This window comes from Apium graveolens, chromosome 2, assembly GCF_009905375.1.
Source record: "Apium graveolens cultivar Ventura chromosome 2, ASM990537v1, whole genome shotgun sequence".
Classification (NCBI taxonomy): Eukaryota; Viridiplantae; Streptophyta; class Magnoliopsida; order Apiales; family Apiaceae; genus Apium; species Apium graveolens.
This window is the reverse complement of record NC_133648.1, coordinates 13752434-13769525: the sequence shown is the minus strand read 5'-3', so window position 1 is coordinate 13769525 and position 17092 is coordinate 13752434. Positions and strand designations below refer to the sequence as shown.

Below are 17092 nucleotides of genomic sequence, written 5' to 3'. Positions count from 1 at the left end.
GGATACTACTCCCGATCCCGAAATGCCCATGTGCCCATCCCTAATGGTTATAGAAATTAGTCGATTTTTTAAAAATTATCGATATGTCGTTTAAAAATTGGTCAAAAATATTTAATCCGAGAGATAGATTTCAGATAAATTATTGATAAATCATATAAATTTTTTAAAAAATTATCCGATAAATTATAAACCTGTAAGTCAACTGAATAATTTCAATTTTCCAAATTCGTAATCGATGTTAGAAAGGCAACAAAAGCCAGCCAGCCAGCGACCAAATTTAAAAAATAGAAGCTCCCAAGAGGAGATTACTTGGGTGAACTTGCCCTGTTTGTTGACTTCCTAAGACACGACACAACACAACTCTCTCTCTCTCTCTCTCTCTCTCTCTCTCGATTAAGGTAACTCCTGAACTCTACTTCTAATCTCATCTATCTTTTTCATGTATCTATTTGTGTCTATGTTTTAATCTTTCAATTAATCTTACGATCTGTACAGTTTCTTATCATCCTATCGTTTAATTGCTGTTAAAGTATAGAATATAAATAAGAATTTTCATTTATTTATTAATTTTTAGCTAATTATTTGAGAAATTTAGGATATGCTTAAATTTTTACAGTTAAGGTTTTACTGACTGTTTATTTACCCACATGTATTCTCAATTAGGTTTTACTATACATGTTTGCATTTCAGTGAATTTCAATTTTTTTAATTTGATTAAAATGGTTGTGTATGTAAATTGTAATTTTTACAGGTTTCCGGAAGTTGTAGAGGTGTAGAATGCTGTATATACTAAGCACATTGGATTTTACGTGCGATATTAGGTGCCTTGTAGTTTGTTAGAGATTAAATGTAATTATTTGTTGTGTTTATGTGTTGCAGTTTTTGTGATGGGTACTGATTATCGAGTGAGTGTGGTTGCATTTTTTATGCTGTTGCTTTTGGCTCCAACTGTGTTTTCTTCATCCGGTGATGGATTGATTAGAGTTGGATTGAAGAAGAGGAAAGTGGATCATGTGAACCGTCTTGCTGGAGGTGTGAACTTGAATGAAGGTAATGCTGGGAGGAAGTATGGTCTTCGTGGTAATTTAGGGGATCCGGATGCTGATATTGTTGAGTTAAGGAATTATATGGATGCTCAGTATTACGGTGAGATTGGTATTGGTACCCCGCCTCAAAAGTTTACCGTGATTTTTGACACTGGAAGTTCTAATCTTTGGGTGCCTTCTGCAAAGTGCTATTTCTCAGTGAGTTTTTTTTATGTTCTAAAGATGGGAAAGGTTTATTTTCCTTGGTATTTCGTTTGCGGAACTTATATTTTGTATGTAAATGCAGGTTGCTTGCCTCTTCCATTCCAAGTATAAGTCTAGCCATTCAAGTACCTACAAAAAGAATGGTAAGGGTTTCATTCTGTTTTTATTAAATTCTTAATTGTCTTTAAAATGTTTTGTGTTTCTCATCAAATTAGTAGTAAATTTGGTAGAAGAACTAGGTGGTCCGTGGACAAATAGCGGTACAAGTATGCAAATTAAAGCAGAAATAGTTGTGCATATCACTTAATATTCTGTTCACATAGCATGAACTAAATCCATATACTTGAATTTGGGTGATGGTTTGCTTTTAGATTCCTTTAAATAACAAACATATTAGTTTAAATGACAAACATATTAGTGGATAGTTAAATATTTTGCTAATATTTTATAAAGAAAGGTTGAAGCTATGGTAAACACCAATTTTAATTTTTTTATCAAGCTCATATAGTACGAAAAGTGCATGTTGTGGTTATTTTTCTTGCAAATTTAGGTAGCTGAGTGGGTACTCTTTATCTCATTAACAAAATGAGTAGCTAAGACTTTGTCTATAAATTGATTAGTACACGCCTTATTTAGTAATATAGAAGATTACAAGCAGCAGAGACTACCATGTTCATACTTCTTTCTGACTATTTGGTTTATTATTTTAGTTTCTTGAAAATTTCTCCCGAGATTTGTAGGAAAAGAAATGAAATGTATAAGCCACTATAAAATCAATAAAAGCTTTAGTAAAGCGTTAGGGATCACACATGTTCTACATCCTAAAAATATCAATGCAGAATACTGTGGATGTACACAGGTGATAAGTATCAACTTTTTTCTATTCTGAACAGGCAAATCTGCTGCAATCCATTACGGAACTGGATCTATCTCTGGTTTCTTCAGCCAAGATAGTGTTGAAGTTGGTGATCTTGTTGTTAAGGAACAGGTAAGGCATTTCTTTTACCAAGTCATATTTGGATGGTTCTTATTATTTTTTTTTATTTACTTCTGATATTCATTCTATGGCATCACTGGTCGCCAGGATTTTATTGAGGCCACCAAAGAGCCAGGTGTCACATTCTTGGCAGCTAAGTTTGATGGCATTCTTGGACTTGGATTTCAAGAGATATCTGTTGGCAATGCAGTTCCTGTTTGGTAGGTCTATGTACCTACTACCATTATATTTGTTAACTTCGGTCTCTATTGAATTATATTAGGTCCCATATATGACCTTTTATTAAGTTTCTACTGCAATAGCAATACTGTAGCATAATTGCGGGCAATTTTTATTTTGTTTATGGTCTACAGTATCTTAAAGCTTAAGCTCTCGTAATACATATACCAGATACAGAGCTTCTCTGCCTCTTCTTTCTTTTTCTCAATCCCTCCCTTCTGTCTCTTCAAACTTGACATTTGACAATGTACCGATTTCCTTGGAAACAAGTTACTTTTGCTTTTCCCCAGAGCATATTTAGTTTTTATTGTAACTCAAATTCTAAGATGACCGTGATATTAAATTTGCAAATAGGTACTCTATGGTTAATCAAGGTCTCGTTAAAGAACCGGTTTTCTCATTTTGGCTTAATCGCAATGCGGAAGAGGGTGAAGGGGGTGAAATTGTTTTTGGTGGGGTTGATACGAATCATTTCAAGGGCGAGCACACATATGTTCCTGTGTCTCAGAAAGGATATTGGCAGGTGTGTCTTTAAAGTATTCCCCATAATTGTTTCCGTTTCCATCTTGCATCTGGTTTACTTTATTTCAGTATATTTATATAAGTTTTCATTTCTTTCAGTTTGACATGGGCGATGTACTAGTCGGTGGTGAATCGACTGGTAATCTTGTAGAACCTATTTTGTGCTGACTTGCTAAATAATGTTCATCATGTGTAAATTTATGTCTGTATGATTTTAGTCAGAAGTCTATGCTGGTTGTGGACCTGACTGATGCATGTTTGTTGTTTTCAGGATTTTGCTCTGACGGTTGTTCAGCAATTGCCGATTCTGGAACCTCTTTGTTGGCTGGACCAACTGTACGTATTTTATTGAACTTGAGAAATTAAAACTATAACCTATGATAAACAAAAATTTCTTGTAGTTGGTTGAATGCTAGTAGATTAATGTTGGAACAATGAGATTTTATTAATGGTAACCATAGCGGAACATGTCATGTATTTGTAGTTCTCTCGATTGAGATTGTATTTGCTATTACAAAGTATGTTGATTTATAAGCTTGTTTTGTGCACAGTTTGCATGGTAGTATTGCAATGTATGTTTTAAGCCATAGCTTTTGCGATTTTGCAATGTCTTTGTGAGTGATGACTTGAAAACTGGATTCATCTTCATTTTTTCTTATATGTGAGTACAAGCAAATTCTGCGTATGTGATTTCCCTTTTCTTTGTTTGGCACATTATAGAGTCTTATACATGCGTACTGCGTAGTGATAATTGTTGTCTTAACTTTGTATATAATGACTGATCACATTTTAAGTGCATGTTAACGTGTTGGTACATTTTTTTGTATTGATGTACTTTTATCTTTTATTTATTATTTTTATGTTGATGTACTTTTCTACCTAATAATTTAAAAACTCCGTGTGTCTGGTCTTCTATTATGCCCTCCAATGGTCAATTACAGTAAACGATATAGCATCCCATTTTTGATATCTGTGCTCATTGGTTCTGTTATAGTCACATCTTCAGTTTGTTTCGAGTCCATTATAATTTATCCTATATTAATGCTACTATTTGGCTGTACACATTGCAGACTGTGATTACTCAGATTAATCATGCAATTGGAGCTTCAGGAGTTATTAGCCAGGAATGCAAGTCTGTCGTTTCCCAGTATGGAAAGACCATATTGGACTTGCTGTTATCTGAGGTACATTACTATGTCTGAAACTTCACTTATTTTCCCTTGGCAATAATTAATATATTACTTTTTTCCAGCTGATTGTATAAGATATACTGGAAGTTGTTTTGTAAACATGCCTACATAGCATTTTGATTCTTGAATCCGTACGTTCTGGCTGATTATGACTAATTGGCTGTTTCTAATGGTGATCATAGGCGCAACCCCGGAAAATCTGCTCACAAATTGGCTTGTGCTCTTCGGGTAGTACTCATGATCGTAGGTCAGTTTCAACATGTTGCTTTAGTGATCATAAGAGTGATAGAAGTTGTAAACATCATTCAACTAATTACCAATATCATATATTTGCTATTACGTTGTTTACTGTAAACATGAACTGACCAGTTTTGCTTCTACCCTTGCCTACTACTTAAATAATATGGCTATAAAATGGTGACTAATATATAGTTGCACGGTACAGTATGATAATTGAAAGTGTGGTGGACATGAACTCTGGAAAATCTTCGAGTGGCCTGCATGATGAGATGTGTACTTTTTGTGAGATGACTGTTGTCTGGATGCAAAGTCAACTTAGTAGAAATCAGACAGAGGATAAAATTTTGGACTACATTAACGAGGTGAGTAGCTTTTAACTTCTCCCTCATCATTTGCTGCATACCGTCATACGTCAGAGGCTTAGGCACTTAACTCGACTGCAGCTCTGTAACCGACTTCCTAGCCCAATGGGGGAATCAGCTGTTGACTGCAACAGCCTCTCTTCAATGCCTTCTGTTACTTTCACACTTGGTGGAAAAACATTTGACCTCCCTGCAGATCAGGTAATTGCAAGATGCAACCATAGGCTTGAGATAATGTCACCTTAGTTATATTTCTTGCCATTAATTTTCACCCAAATTTTAAGTCCACGCCAAGGTTTGAGGAGTTGTCTGGCCCATTCAGTAATTTTTTTCAATATGCCTCGGGTAGAATTAGTAGCAAATAGGGACTGGTATTTTTGTGATGCTATTGTTATGTTAATTCTTGATATCTGATATCAGCTTTTAAGAATATTGTTCACAGTAGGTTGCACATAAAATGCCCACTAGGATCTTGATTGCGACTTGTGAGACTAGGGACCAGTTACGGCCAATTTTTTTTGTTTGGAACTTGCCAGTAGGAAATTAAAATTATCAAAATTTGGGTACCATATTTATATGATAATTTGGGTACCATGTGTATAATTTTCAATATATTGGCGGAGACTCTTTCCCATTTATTTTGACCACATATTCAATTTTATTGTGTCCCATATTATTGATTATTGAGGTAAATTAAGTTCAAAATTTGTTAATATTTGGCTATTGGGTTGAAATTTGAGGAATAATCCATATTTTTGTAATAAGGTCGTTTAATTTGATTGCAAAAAACATACAAGGAGAGAGTATCAGTATTTAAGTATGTTTGTGTAAAGTACATATGCGAACACCAAAGATAGTATGACTATTAAGTATGCTCGAACCATCTATGTTAATGTGGAAGTGTACACTATCTTGACATTTACTTCCATGATATCATATAAATACTTCTATGTTGAATGCACCCTGACTTTTTTCACTTTTTTCGCATTTTGCTTTTTATATTCGATGCTGGTGGCTATACGACTTACTAGTATGTCCTTAAAGTCGGTGAGGGTACAGCAGCACAATGCATCAGTGGGTTTACTGCTCTAGATGTTCCTCCTCCTCGCGGTCCATTGTGGTATATACCTCTTACTCGTGCTTTTCAAATATCAATGACATCCTGAATTGAATAAATTAACCTCTTATCTAAGTTCTCTGCACATCAACTCATTTTCCGGAAACATGACCAAATATGTTGTCAACATAAATCTCTAGCTCAATGATCCATTTGCATGGATGAAATATAGTGCTTTTCAAATATCAATGACATCCTGAATTGAATAAATTAACCTCTTATCTAAGTTCTCTGCACATCAACTCATTTTCCGGAAACATGACCAAATATGTTGTCAACATAAATCTCTAGCTCAATGATCCATTTGCATGGATGAAATATAGTCCCTTGTCGGAACTTAAAGTTTTATTTATCTTCAACCTGTATCTTATTTTGAAACAAATTACCTCCAAATTATTTTTATGTTTGGGGCTGGGTTGAGCAATTTAAAAATTCTGGCATTGTTTCTCTTATGCAGGATCTTGGGGGATGTTTTTATGGGAAAATACCACACAGTATTTGACTACGGGAACATGAAGGTGGGATTTGCCGAAGCAGCTTGAGCGTGTCATTTAACTTGTGTTTACATTTTGCTGAATCCGCTTGATTGTCCCTTCACAAATGTTTATATTTAAGTAACCCCGCTTTATGAATTTGCAACTGTGTGGGGGAGGCAGCTCGCTGTTGCACCAAACATGATTTGTACCTTTGAACTATTTCCTGTAAATATTGAAATACAAAAGCTTGCTAACTTATATGATAATAATACAGCGATTCCAACAAATCATCATTGCCTGCTCAATGCCCATCCATATCTTAATTTGGGAAAGCGACATTGTTTGTCCAAGGCTGGGTTTAAATACTAAGCCAATAAGTGTAGCAGCTACTGTCTAATTAAAGATACATAAGAGCCTGGTCCAATGGCCATGGCAATGACGTGAACTTTGCAATGTAGAGAGGTTAAAATTTAGAAGAGAAATTATATAAATGCAAATTTAGAAAAATAAAAAAAAGTTGTTCAACTGCTGGAACGTAGCTGATGCTGTCTTTTGGATACTCTTCGGCGTCGGGTGCTTAATTTTGTAGTTTCACAGTACTCATTTTTTTTCTAAAAAAAGTCTTCATTTATACATTTTGTAAGGCAACATTTTATGTACAACGATGAAAAATGGGAAATGTAGTAATAAAAAAATAAAGTAAAAACATACAAAATCAAGTCATTTGGTGATTACTTTTTTTTAGGTTTAATTATAATTTAACCCTTAAAGTATAGCATGATATTCACATTAATCCTTGAACAAAAAAATTATATATTTTGACCTCTTAGCTATATGTTGTGTACACTTTAACCCCTTGGCTGATTTTTTTCCAATATTACCCTTAAAGGTTGTATAATTCGACCCCCTGAACTATGAATTTTGTACACTTCAACCCTTTAATCATTTTATTTTACTTGTTTTGATTTTTACAAAAAAATTATTTAAAATTACTTAGAATCTAATTATTTATAATATTAGTTAGTTTATAAAATCAACTAAGTTTTAATTTATATTGGTAATAATTGCATATATCCGAAGATATTAATAGTATATTATAATTTTGCAAGTTTTCATTATAAGTAAAATTGATAATTATAGCCAGATTCACGGAAAGTAAACTAAATATAATAAATACGTAGTTAATTAGTATATTATACATTTATATATATTTTATATTATTTAAAATAAAAATGACAAGAAAATGATTGACGAACAATATTGCCTATCTGATTGCGGACATAATAACCCTTGAAGTTGAGGGCATTGTTGGAAGAAATTTTTACAAAAGGGTTAAAGTGAACAAATCTCATATTTGAAGGGTTAAAATATACGACTTTTTTCTTTAAGAGTGTCATACTTGAAGGGTTGAGTTATAATTAATCTTTTTCTTACTTAAACAGTGGTAAAAGAACTATCATGCATAATGCTTATTACTTGATCACATCATTGCACAAATCAGTGATCAATTCAAATAGTGTAACATGGTAATATTACACTCAATAACAGAATATGCAGCTGCCATATCAAGATGAACGGTCTCAAACGTTGCATAGCCTCTAGCAAACCGAAACTTTCCGGTGCCAGACACCACAGATACTTCTCTGACTCTTTCAAACTGAGGACTAGCTCCTTGTATTTCCAGAGTGCTGCCCTTGTATCCTTCATTAGTGAAAATAAGTGATATAAGTACATGAGTATTGGATCCGTCCAGAGCCGAGGTCACGTAAATGCCTTGAGCTCGTCCTACTGGTGTTGAGCTAGCATCGAGGGCCTCGGTTATGGGATCGTCTGTGCAGAATATTGTACCGAATTTATGGAAAGCCCAGTCACCATCGGAAGACACACCGGTTATCGGGATCAATGTAGCATTGGGACCATATGAGTAGTCTTGAATGTACAATGTCATACTGGTTTCTACTGGCTCCCCAAGTAGCTTTGAATCAATTGGCATGAAAGTGGCTAGAAGCAAAATTAAGGACAAAGATACAGCAAGTGCTGTGACATGGTTAGAAAATGCCATATGTATAGTTGTATTAAGTTATATGAAGAATATAAATTTACAAGTAAATGGAGATTTGGTATATCATTCAAGAGTAGCATGTACTTATATAGATGAAGGCATGTGATGGCTTGTGTTAATTTTTTGTAGTCAACAATTTTCTACCTTGATTCTTCTTTTTGGATGAATTCAGTATTTTAAAAGACGGGAATCGGAATTAGTCGGTAAAGGTAAAGACACCTTATAGTGATTAATCGAAACACTAATTTGGATGTGATTTTTAGAACGGAGGATGGATTAATGTCATCCTCTGTTATTATATCCTAATTTTTGTATTATACAGAAACGATAAATTAAAGAACAAAGAGAAGTTTGAGCAGTATAAAATCCTATCATTATTGTACAAACACAAGCAAACATATTTATCTAAATATATCCAAATTTTTGGCTGCATTGACTACTACAAATATAAAACATTTGAATATCTGGCTTCACACCTTGACAATGTTTTCAAATATATAAAAGATTGAAGTTATACAATTTTGAGAAGAATGATCAACTTAAAAGCAATTTTCCTAAATGTTACAATAACAGTTTATTCAAAGTTTCCTTACCACAAATCTGTCAAACCATGGAAAGGACTATCATTACTTTACACGTGAAAATTGCAAAAACTAAGGGTATAGTTCACAACACATGGTGATCAACAAACTCATGTTACACAGTATGGTTTGATCTGTCAATTTATCGATACTGGAAGAGAAGTTAAGTAAGCTGCTTCATGCAACATTGCAACATGTTAGATGGTGAGACCACATCAAGTTCATTGCCATCATGTAGTCGAGTTTAATAGCTTAATTAATAGCGGTCTAGTTGTCGTCCTAATGCCTGGCCACAGAGAAGAGCATTCTTCGGAATTGGATATTCATCTCTCCATGAATGTGCAGCTGAATAAACTCGGAGATAGAACTGCTGGCCTAAGTATTGTCTAGCCCAGTTCTCAGACCGTATGTTCCACATTCCTACATTGTCTAGTGGCATATAAACTGATGTCCATGATCTGGGATACACCTACAAAAATAAGATGCAATCTTGTAAGATTAGGTCGAAAAATGTAATATTCATCCAGTGAAAAAGTAATGTATACAAGATTTTTAGTGCTTTTAAGGAATAATCTGGACTGTCTATACTTATTTTCTACCTGGACAGTGCAGCGCGTGATGGCGTCTCTTAGGTTGTAGCTTGATCTGCTTGAAACTGACCACTGCCAGCGACCCATCCTGTTCATGTCGATATATTTAAATTCTTGCATGCACCAACAGAGACAAGTATGTATTTAAAATACAAGGAAATGAACTTACCCCACAACAAAGAAGAAGTGGCCATCAATGTGCCATGATTGCAGGGTGTCCCCTGAGTTCTCAAACACCACCTCTGCAAACCCTCTGAAATCAGCTGCCATGACAGATGTCCGAAGATAATTCCAACCACCACCAGGATTATCAGGAATGTTACCTAGGTTGAAAACCCCTGAAATGTTGAAATAATCTGCGAGCTTAAGTGGCGTGTCTGCAGGGATAAATGATACACCATTGACTGCATATCTCTGTTTCCCATTGATGATTGGAGCAGAATTCGCAAGCTTAATAGTACGCGTGATATTAACCCTGCCATAATGATAAGAGCCTTGAGGGTTAGGCCTCGGCCCACTAGCTGTTAAATTTTGCCTAAGAGATAAAGCCTGATTAAGCGACCATTCTATCTCAGTGGGTGGACCATCCGAGGGAGGACCAGTAACATTTTTCGTTGAGTTGCTATAATGTAGAATGGATGTTGTTGTGAGAATTTGAGAAGTGAAACACGTAGACACAACAATGTAATAGTCCTGACATGGCTGATCAGCTGTGACCAAAACTGAGTAGGATTGGCCCAAATGAATGTCAAGAGAAGAGTATGTATTTTGGAGAGTATGAGTTCCTTCTGTTTCAACCAAAAGCATCTTGTGTCCCTTTATTCTGAAATTGATTGAGGTGGTAAGTCCTACATTTGATAGCCTGAACCTGTAAGTCTTGCCTGCCCCACAAATATAAATTATAAGACCTCAAGCTGACAAGACATTTAAAAAAAGGCATGCAAAAACAATATATTTACCTTGATCGACAGTGAAACTGGATATATTGGTTGCGCAACCATTGATTAGAAGTCCAGCAGGGAAGGGAAGACCATGTCCACCGTCTAAAACTGCTTTTAAGTCCTACCATATTCAAGAAGTTCCAGTCAAAAAAATTGGAATGTGCTAGTTTAGACTAGGATATAAGGACTTTGAAGCATGTGATGGACCCATACAGTGTGATTTTGGATGAACCAATCACCAGAGAGTATGGTGAAATCTCCGGCAGGAGCTGGGAAAGGAACAGGAATCATTGGACGGCTAGAGATTGTGATTCCCCCAAATCCCCCAGCGGCCTTGTGGAAGGCAAGGGAAGGAAAGTAGAAGAAACTACCAATCTGATCTTTAAACTGTAGGATATAGGTGAAATTTTGTCCTGGTGGGATGGGGCAGTTTGTGCCATACACTCCATCCTGCCAAGAGTTTCTTCTTTGTTGTATTCCGTTCCTGCTCTCAAGTAAATTATAAAAAGTAATAAGTGAAAACTATATAGAATTATAGGCAACAAACTCAAACGGATGTATATTAAACATAAAAACAGAAGTAGCTAAGGAGAGGAGAAATGACCATGAGATGAGAAACGGTTCATCCAGATTGTTGATAATGTTGACAATCACATTGTCGTTGGTGACAGACTCAATATTTGGTCCTGGGAATTGCCCGTTTATCAAAATCCCCTGATCAACAGAAAGAGTTATTGATATACAAGTAGCCTCTAGATGTAAAAGGAGGGACGTGCTAAAAAAATGTGCAATTCTACCAGTTGTACCTGTTGTTTAACACCGAGGGGAAAAATATCACCATAAGTAATGTTCCAAGTGAAAAATCTGTAAGGGTCTTCCCCATTTATGGATTTCCATACAAGTGTTAATAGTACCAAAACGACACACCAATACTTTCCTTTACTCCTGTCTCTCATATCTGCAAAAATGAAGACTGGTTCAAGCTGTATTCACAATTGCTAAGAAAGAGAAGCTTTCTCTGTATTCATAAGTTTTAGAAGATGCTGAACAATTTTACAGATATATCAGACGTGACCTCGTCTTTATAGGACAAAAGTTCCCACTTCCCAGCTCCTTAATGAGTTTGTGAATCAGAATTAGCTGTAGTAACTTATAACAACTACCACCTTAGGCTTAGAGTATGAATCTATAAATTCAACACACATTGCTTTCATGTTTCATATGTAGTTTACATACAAATGCACTATTTACACATGGCGAGTTTTTTGACTTGATCCTCATAAACACATAACACAAAATGTAGTGTATGAAGGACAGATCACGGAAGCTAGTAAGTTGCAGATAATTAAAGTTTATAATGAGTAAAATAGAAACAACACTAAAAACAAGCTTAAATTTAGGAAATATGCACACACTTTACAAGGAGATAGATCATAGAAGAATAAGCAAAAGAAATTAAGCGTGACACATAACCTAAGCCTTATTTTTTGGAATAAGTGAAGTGGAGAATAGGTAAGAATTGGAGGACTGAAGCCAGCGTCTCAAATCACATTTCAAATATGAAATCTGCTTGTACTTTCGAAACCACTTATAGAATGGACTTTTCCATGATGATTTGGGGGTACACCTCTTTGTTAATATAATCATTAAAGTTAATCATAATTTAATTGAGGGATTTTTGTGGCGTGTCCATGGGCACACAATAACTACTGAGGGGTTGCCAAAATAGTTGTCAATCTTGTGATCTCATTCCTCATTTTATTTTCACTCAATTTAATATCAACTTGAAAACATTTTACTCCATTAGTTAGCAACATTTAGAAGCCTATTGACAATCATACGGCTCTAATAAATTGGCAACCAATGTTGTCATGCCCCGTAAGATTTGGCAACGCCTTGGCAGAGATGCTCTGATATTCATATGACAAATTTTGATCGACTATTTTCTTAATAATTACGTTATTAATAATAAGCGACATAACCATAGTCTTGTCACATATGCCGCAAATGAATGGAAATGAAGGCTAAATTTTAAGTACGCACAGGGAAGAGATGGGGGTGAGAATGTGAACCTGTGAAAGGTCTCGCTGAAAGGGAAAGGAGTCGCTCTGTGATCAGTTAGTTAAATTTGACAAGAATTCTATGAATATCAATTATGTTCTCGGTTTCTTGTTTATATGCAAAAATATCAGTTTACATGTCAGCTTAGTCAGTTAGTTACCAGATTATTGCTACTGTCTACTACTACACAGCGAACAATGAACTAGAAGCAACAAAAATTCAGCTACAAAATCTGGGTTTGAGGTCAGTGAGGTGTGTGCTTCCATGCTTTAACCTTACATTTTCGAGAAAATAAAGTCTGAGATTTATCAGAATTTTACTATGGAGATGGTCAAATGAGCTCAGCTAGCACAATTTTTAACAGTTGTGGAATTAACAGCTGAAGTGTAATTGTGGAATTAAGTTTGCTGATAGGTTTGATCCAGTTTTAGCTAATTTTCATTTGGCGAAATTTCTGATAGTGACATCTCTGTAGATGACGTTTTGCTTAAAAATTAGACCAATATTATTTACTCAAATATATACAATTATGCTAGTAAGAAAGAGAGAGGAAGAGGAGAAGATAGATGAGAGAAGTATCTATCTATCTATCTATCCAATGTGAAATGTGAAACAAGTGAGCAAATAAGGCGGGGGATAGAAAACGTATCATGCAACACTCAAGCCTGGGCGATATATATGTATGCTTACGCCTATAAATTCATACAACTCCCCTCTCCTTTCATCTTTCACTTGTAATAATATTTTCTTCCATTTTTCTCTCTTTCCTCCTTCCCTTCCTCCTCTCAAACTTTCTTTCCTTCTTCACTTAAATCACTTCATAATAGACAAATCAAAGTCTCCTCCTCCTGCCCTCTAGCTAGTCAGCCTTCTAAGTTTTCGAAAAAACGTTCATAGCAAGTCATAGAAATAGATATCGAAAAAAGAAAATCGATGGTGTCACAAGGTGGAAGGGGTACTGGAGAGGGAGTAGGACATATGCAGGTGTTAAAGAAAGGGCCATGGACAGCAGCTGAGGACGCTGTGTTGTTGGAGTACGTAAAGAGGCAAGGAGAGGGCAACTGGAATGCTGTGCAGAAGCATTCGGGGTTGCACAGATGTGGCAAGAGTTGTCGTCTCAGATGGGCTAACCATTTAAGGCCTTTTCTCAAGAAAGGTCCTTTCACTCCTGATGAAGAGAAAACTATCATTGATCTTCATTCCAAGATCGGAAATAAATGGGCTCGTATGGCTGCTCAGGTAATCTTTCATTAATATCATCCATATCTTGTCCGACTAAACCTTCTAAATTTCTTAAAGTTATACGTTACCTTCTTGGATATATTCACTACAAGAAAAATGGACATTTCTGGCCGACTCATTTTCGGCTGCTAATATTATTAAGAACCGCCTTCACTTCCAATCATATCTATTTTGTTGATCCGCCTTCACTTCCAATCATCTATTTTGTTGCTTGAATCAACCAGAGTACCCACCAAATAAAAAATTTATATAAAAGTTTTTGAAAATTCCCTATAATTTTCAATCTTTCTTCTTTTGGCTGAAACAATAAACTGTCATAGGGCAATACATGTTGAGCTTTTTATAAAACTTGTACCATAAATAGTAATTTTTGAATCCTAGGCATCAAATTTCTTGAAAAATATTAGTTCTAAATCTTGTTTTGGTCCAATCACCCATTCACACTAGACTGTTAACTATAAATAGTAACTTGCTCACGTATATTCTGCACTGCAGCTCCCTGGAAGAACTGATAACGAGATTAAAAATTATTGGAACACAAGGCTAAAGAGACGTCAGCGAGCTGGTTTACCAGTTTACCCTATGGATTTGCTCCAACAACAATACAGCCATCAGCCTCCTAATATCTCCGTATCTCCATCCTCCTCCTTTGCCACTATTATATCTGCCGCGGCTGCCTCATCACCTTCAATGTCTCATCAAAATCATCAACGTTTCCAGAACCAAAATTCCCTAAATTTTATGAATAATTGCACACCACTCGATCTTCTAAACTACCCTTCGTACTGCAATAACATGAATGGTACCAACTCCAATATCCCATTCCTTCCCCGCGGGCTAATTAACAATCATGGTTTTTTACTCAGAAATTCACCATTATTCAATCAATCATTTTCGGGGAAATTTCTGTCATTTGATGCTAATCTTGGCCATAACAGTACTCGTCCTGATCCATTTTCTGCTAGTACTACTAACACTATTAGCACCTCAATTGATCCGATGAGATTATCTGGTATGGGCACAGATAACAATGAGCTGCCTTCAATCCAAAATACAATACAAACTTCTAATAATTCGGGGTACATGGAAAGCGATGATGTGATGGGTGGAGCATCAAGTGGTGGTGATGAAGTATGTAATAAGATTGCAAGAGGCGCTAGTGGCTTACTAGGTGATCTACTCCAGGAGTCTCAAGATATCAAGCGTTGCGAGGATAGTGAGGATTATAAGGACATAAATGGACAAGAAGACCGACTATCTGAAGATGCTTTTCAAGATTTTAAGAGTTGCAACATTGGCCTCACGAGCTATCCTAAACATGAAGCACATAGTGGAGTTTCCATGTCAGATCATTCTATCAATGGTTAGTATAATTACATAGTTGAACTTATAATCATTTGTTGCAAATAAATTTGAATTCATTTTTAATGGCGTTGCATTGTTGATATGTAGGAACGAATCATGAAAAGGCAAATGTAGCAGATGAGATGAATATCATGGATGATGATCTTCTGCGTTTACTGGACTGCCCTTCACCGGCGTGCATTCCAGATTGGTATGACGTTGGCAGCAGTACTAATACAAGTAACTATTCGAGCAGAGAACCATCAAATGTTACAACTAGTTACTTATGCAATGTAAAAAAAGATGAAGATGTTGATTGGGACGAGAATTATTGCTGCTGGAATAACATGCCTCCTGTTCTTAATTCTTAGCTACTAGCAACATTCCTTTCATCTAGCTGAACTTCATTACTCTATTATTTGCTACCTCCTTTGTTGTAACAGTATTAGCAATTTTAAGTTTTTAGAAGAATGCTTGTGTCAGACAGTTGTTCTCCCCATTTCACTTTCATTGTAGCAAGCTTGTTTCTTCCCTGGAAAATTTGTCCTTTGCCATTAGATTGCAATTTCTCTACATTGACCAAGTAATAGGTAATATGGTTGTCTAAACTGTGCATTAGCAACTCTGTTTAAGAACATTAGCGACTCTCTTTGAAGACTCTTGATTTTTTTAAAATGGACGAAAACAAGTAATAAAAAGATAAATGTGTTAAATATTAAAGTGATCTTAAGAAAAATGTCATATATCATTTTTGTCACAAATCTTAACCGTATCATTTGAATAGTGAACTCATAATAAATATTAATATTATTGAGTTTCACATATATTTATTAAATGTTACCACAAAATAGTTATAAACCCTAATATTTAAGATAATATTTCTAAATTTTATACAGTCTATATACTAATTATTTTTATTTAAATAAAAATAAAATACCTATAAATTTAAAAATAAATAGTAGATATATATTTAGAAACCTAAGTATATTATCTAATATAGTATAATTTATAACTTTTTATTGGGCTGGAGTAACATTCAAAAAAAATATATATATAACTTTATAAAAAGAGTAATGCTACAGGTACAAAAATAATTCCCAAAATAACTTTCAAAAAACATATGGTATGTTATAATTGTGGGACCATCTTTAATTCAAAGATAAAATATTTTCATCTCATTTTTATAGTTAACATTTTGGGGTGAAAGTGTATCAAATTTGCATTCATCACTATCTATTTTAGTTCTTTTAAGGAGAAAAAGTGAAATTAATTTACCTACTCTTTACTTTCTTTTCTTTTAAAACTGAGAATAAGGATAAGGGAGAAATTGAAAAGATAGAGAAAACTAAAATTTATCCTACAATAAATTGTTATATTTAAAAGTTTAATGTATCCAATAATAAATTAAATAATTGATTTAGACTCTCTTTTGCATTAAAACTATGTAACTCGCTAAATATTCAAAAACATTTTTACCTAACAATTGAGCTATATTTTAATATCCTACCCAATGATCTTACAATATGCATCTCTCAAATTTTCATTCTAATTCTACTTTTATCAAAATATGCATGTCTCTGATTTTTAACATATAACAAAGTTGAAATTATGAAAATGATATTGTTTTAAGTTTAAAATTGTTTAGCTTTGTTATCAATATATATTAAAGGTGTTATTTTAAGTAATGTAACACTCACTACAAGAAAATAGGGTAAAACGGACCGGACATAACCGACCGACGTCGATTTGGTCACCTTAAAACTGACAGACGTCAGTGGTCGGTTATATGCCAACTAAACGACACTGTATCGATGGCGTGGCACACATAAAACCGACCATCCACTAGTGGTCGGTTTTACTGGAAAAAAATGACACCGTTTTGCTGATGAGTCACTTTT

At 34.8% G+C, this 17092-nt stretch overlaps 4 protein-coding genes across 4 annotated transcripts; 2 read left to right on the top strand and 2 right to left on the bottom strand.

The window, feature by feature from the left end:
- The first annotated feature begins 244 nt into the window (after positions 1-244).
- Positions 245-6660, top strand: LOC141707002 (cyprosin-like). The gene is made up of 14 exons (XM_074509939.1): positions 245-398; positions 880-1244; positions 1333-1393; positions 2144-2238; positions 2335-2447; positions 2821-2989; positions 3088-3127; positions 3260-3324; positions 4059-4172; positions 4361-4425; positions 4624-4780; positions 4862-4981; positions 5812-5900; positions 6355-6660. The coding sequence occupies exons 2-14, from the start codon at positions 888-890 to the stop codon at positions 6437-6439; spliced, it is 1530 nt and encodes a 509-aa protein (XP_074366040.1). The 5' UTR covers positions 245-398; positions 880-887; the 3' UTR covers positions 6440-6660.
- Positions 6661-7877: 1217 nt separating this feature from the next.
- Positions 7878-8435, bottom strand: LOC141685665 (dirigent protein 22-like). Its single transcript, XM_074490758.1, has one exon. The coding sequence runs from the start codon at positions 8433-8435 to the stop codon at positions 7878-7880; it is 558 nt and encodes a 185-aa protein (XP_074346859.1).
- Positions 8436-8909: 474 nt separating this feature from the next.
- LOC141705820 (L-ascorbate oxidase homolog) lies at positions 8910-11838 on the bottom strand. The gene is made up of 8 exons (XM_074508709.1): positions 11623-11838; positions 11354-11505; positions 11152-11261; positions 10761-11031; positions 10566-10668; positions 9776-10487; positions 9616-9694; positions 8910-9485 (listed from the first exon to the last, which is right to left on the bottom strand). Exons 2-8 carry the CDS (start codon positions 11501-11503, stop codon positions 9273-9275), a joined length of 1638 nt encoding a protein of 545 aa, XP_074364810.1. The 5' UTR covers positions 11504-11505; positions 11623-11838; the 3' UTR covers positions 8910-9272.
- A 1385-nt stretch (positions 11839-13223) lies between these two features.
- LOC141707001 (uncharacterized) lies at positions 13224-15782 on the top strand. Its single transcript, XM_074509938.1, has 3 exons — positions 13224-13847; positions 14346-15213; positions 15303-15782. Exons 1-3 carry the CDS (start codon positions 13542-13544, stop codon positions 15563-15565), a joined length of 1437 nt encoding a protein of 478 aa, XP_074366039.1. The 5' UTR covers positions 13224-13541; the 3' UTR covers positions 15566-15782.
- Positions 15783-17092: the final 1310 nt, after the last annotated feature.